The sequence below is a fragment of the Sinocyclocheilus rhinocerous genome, unplaced genomic scaffold (genome assembly GCF_001515625.1).
Source record: "Sinocyclocheilus rhinocerous isolate Xijiao unplaced genomic scaffold, SAMN03320098_v1.1 scaffold4140, whole genome shotgun sequence".
In the NCBI taxonomy this organism is placed as follows: Eukaryota; Metazoa; Chordata; class Actinopteri; order Cypriniformes; family Cyprinidae; genus Sinocyclocheilus; species Sinocyclocheilus rhinocerous.
In genome coordinates this window covers 22,985-26,895 of record NW_015661995.1, presented here as the reverse complement: position 1 = coordinate 26,895, position 3,911 = coordinate 22,985, and the positions used below count along the sequence as shown (strand labels likewise).

The following is a 3,911-nucleotide window of genomic DNA, read 5'->3' as shown; positions in this document are numbered from 1 at the left end:
CACATAAATGTATGTTTGTTAGAGATTAATTAAATTGTGGTGGGAAATTTCTCAAAGTAAAATATATACCGCCTAATTTGTGAATCCCTTTTTTGACCCCAAAGGATTGGCAGTCTCGAATTCATCATAATACAATTGAATCTGAAGTGCATTTTTTTCAGTCGAAAACTGGGGATTACTTTTTATGTACAGTCCATCTTCAATATCAGAGTAAATACCGTTTTTATTAGGTAAACCTGACTTGAATCTACATGTAGTGTTTGGGTGCTCATAAGTTCCAGTAGTCCTGTTTTTTCTGTTGTCAAATCTGACCCCAATTACTTTCTCCACAGGCTGGACAATTCCCCATTTTTTGGTAAAATATGATTTTCGTTTAGATATGGAATTAAGCATGGTGAAAGGGTTTTCAATTTCATGGAATGACTGCTCAATTGAACTTTTAATGTCCGTGTTTTCTGAAAATAAGAAAAGCAATTTATAGCTGTCTCATTTACTTGATCCTGGATGTCTTGAACTACTTCCTCCATAGACATAACAAAAGTATCAACAGTAGTCTGACTAACACCTGCAGCTTGCAATTGTGCTATTGCTGATGCACACAAATCGGTAGCGTTTTTGCTGGGAACTGGCAAAGAACTGTCCTTTGAACATGTAGCCATATCAGTATTACTTGGTAGCCCAACTGCATTATGAACAACAGCATCATCTTCAACACAGAACAAAACTTGACTTCCTTCATGAACTCTTTTTAAGTGTTTGCGAAAACCTGAAAAAGTTGCAAATTCTAAACAGCAACCTGCTTCACCACATTTTAGTCAAAGTGATTTGCCAGGCAAGAACCCATGAATTCACTTTAGATGTCGAACAAGAATATTTGTGTTTTCCAGACAACAAAAACAAACAAAACAAATCATTTTTTCCAGCAATCAAATCTAACGCAGGAATCTAGCTCTGAGTTCGGCAACTCTTGGACACTCTTTAACCTTGCCAATGTCAATCTGAAAAACTGTTGTTTGTACAAAGGTGCACATGTTGTGCAGGACTTTGCTGTAAGATGCACCAAACACAAAGTGCGCTTTGAAAAGTTCATCAAAGGCACTGAGACCACTCACTGATTTGCACGGTATGGCTTTCTTGTCGAGAATGATGTAGTATCCATGAATGCTGTTCTTCTTTGGACCCATGGCAAGCAGGTATGACTGTGTGCTTTCTTCAATGGAGTCCAGGTGCTCTTGTATGTTAGTCCCGGACTAAAGATGAAATAAATGAAAAATTAAAACCAGCTCTCCAATTGACGCTCTCTACATTAGTTTTTCACAATATAATTAGCCCAACAGACATTGCTTTTAGGCAGACTACAGGTAATGACAGTAAAGACCAAATTTACCTTTTTGAAGATGATGAGGTGTTTTTCTGCTTGAGATGCGGACATTTTTCCAGGTCTCTTTCTGCCTTGTGGTGAAGGTGGGATCAAATGAAGTAAAAGAAGAATAGAAGCAATGTCACTGTTCCATCCTGGGGAAAAAGAAAAAAAAACAGAAATGGCAACATCAGAAAAAAAAAAATACATGGAGAAGTCTAAACAATCGTATTCTGAACTCTGACAGTCTAACCTGCATCCCCCATTTCATTCTCCTTCACAGTCATTTCAGCACAGTCAATCAGGTCCTGAAGGGCTTGGGAGGAGTTAAGACTTTTGCTTTGCTGAATAACTTTGAGCATGAATGTAGTTGGCCACAAGTCCTGTTCAATCTGCAAAAACATCATAAACAACAAACACTTGTGTAAATCATTTACTTCAGAAAGAATATTCAAAATTTGATATAAGTTAAGTTGACAGCATTTGTGGAATTATTTCCCACAAAAATAAATTTTGGCGTGTCCCTCATTCTTTAATACAAACACAATAAAAATGTTTTAAACAACTTTACAGCTCAATTAACGTGTTTTAACAGAAGAATTCATGTAAGGCCTTTGGAAAAATTATATAATTGTATTATAATTACATTTCTGCCCTTAAAGCTCAGAAATGTGTGACTATGCACATCCATTGTAGTTTTTTATTTCTTTGTAAATGGTAATGAACTATATTCCACAAATGTTGTCAATTGAGCTGAACTTGCATTAAACCTAGAATATTTGTTTAACCCCAACCCAGTTATGTTCTTGAAACATTTTGGTTGAGTCTTGAAGAAATTGTGTTTGGACTCGTATCGCATTGACCACATGTGAACAATAGGCCCAATATTTTGTATACACCGAGGGTAGTGACACATTAAATGATGTTTAGGCAGCAGATTCTTTCCTGGAAATAAGCACTTGAACAGCCTGTGATGCTCAGTAATTAAGTGTTTCAAATAAACAGTAAGTCCTTCAGTTAAAATGGTAGAAAATACAATGTTCACTATTTGTAGTAAAAGTAGTAGTAATTGCCAGTATTTATCGTCTTGGGGCACAATGTCACCATATATTAGCGGTACATTTCGGAGTAGACACCAACACTGTATTGCATTTATGCCCAAATCATTGCTCTCGTCATCCAGTTTTACAGAAGGAGGCCGATTTCTCCTCTCCATGTACCCATAATTAAATTAATTTAATCTGCCATCCAACTCTTTCGCTGTCAAAAAATTAGCTTGAACATATTTTAAAACAAGTTTTAATTCAAACTGAGCAACCCCCTCTAAAATATCATGCATTATGTCTACAGAAAAGTTGTCTGATATATTAAAGTACTGCAGAGTGTTTAACAAACATGTACGTTTCACACCACAAACTTTATGTAGTGTTGGGTCTGATTGTAGAGCTTCACAGTGTCGTAAGTGTGTTTCTTTGGTGCGGAAAGTTACATTTGGCTCATCTTCACAGAACACAGTTTGATAATCTTCCCTTTCAGCAAGACAAAACCTACAGTTATTCCGAGCTCTAAAAGATTCAACAAATCCAAAAAGGCCATGTAAACCAAGAAGATCTCCCGTTACTTGGACAATGCTTCCACGCACAAATCCGGCAGGTCCTTGCATACCCTTGTTTTCAAGGACTTTTATGTCATTTACAATAGGTTTCAATATTGCGTCAAATCCATATGTTTTGATGTCTTGGGCAAGGAAAAGTGCACATAAATGTATGTTTGTTAGAGATTAATTAAATTGTGGTGGGAAATTTCTCAAAGTAAAATATATACCGCCTAATTTGTGAATCCCTTTTTTGACCCCAAAGGATTGGCAGTCTCGAATTCATCATAATACAATTGAATCTGAAGTGCATTTTTTTCAGTCGAAAACTGGGGATTACTTTTTATGTACAGTCCATCTTCAATATCAGAGTAAATACCGTTTTTATTAGGTAAACCTGACTTGAATCTACATGTAGTGTTTGGGTGCTCATAAGTTCCAGTAGTCCTGTTTTTTCTGTTGTCAAATCTGACCCCAATTACTTTCTCCACAGGCTGGACAATTCCCCATTTTTTGGTAAAATATGATTTTCGTTTAGATATGGAATTAAGCATGGTGAAAGGGTTTTCAATTTCATGGAATGACTGCTCAATTGAACTTTTAATGTCCGTGTTTTCTGAAAATAAGAAAAGCAATTTATAGCTGTCTCATTTACTTGATCCTGGATGTCTTGAACTACTTCCTCCATAGACATAACAAAAGTATCAACAGTAGTCTGACTAACACCTGCAGCTTGCAATTGTGCTATTGCTGATGCACACAAATCGGTAGCGTTTTTGCTGGGAACTGGCAAAGAACTGTCCTTTGAACATGTAGCCATATCAGTATTACTTGGTAGCCCAACTGCATTATGAACAACAGCATCATCTTCAACACATTTACTTCCTTTACTTCCTTCATGAACTCTTTTTAAGTGTTTGCGAAAACCCGAAAAAGTTGCAAATTCTCCTGCTTCAC

The 3,911-nt window shown here is 36.4% G+C and overlaps 1 protein-coding gene across 1 annotated transcript in view; it reads right to left on the bottom strand.

Moving 5' to 3' along the window:
* Nucleotides 1-932: 932 nt before the first annotated feature.
* The window catches only part of LOC107727140 (uncharacterized), a 4,493-nt gene continuing 1,514 nt past the window's right edge, over nucleotides 933-3,911 (bottom strand). Inside the window, exon 4 of the mRNA XM_016536926.1 lies at nucleotides 933-1,250. Within this exon, the coding sequence (XP_016392412.1) occupies nucleotides 933-1,250 (318 nt within the window). The remainder of the gene's footprint in view (nucleotides 1,251-3,911) is intronic.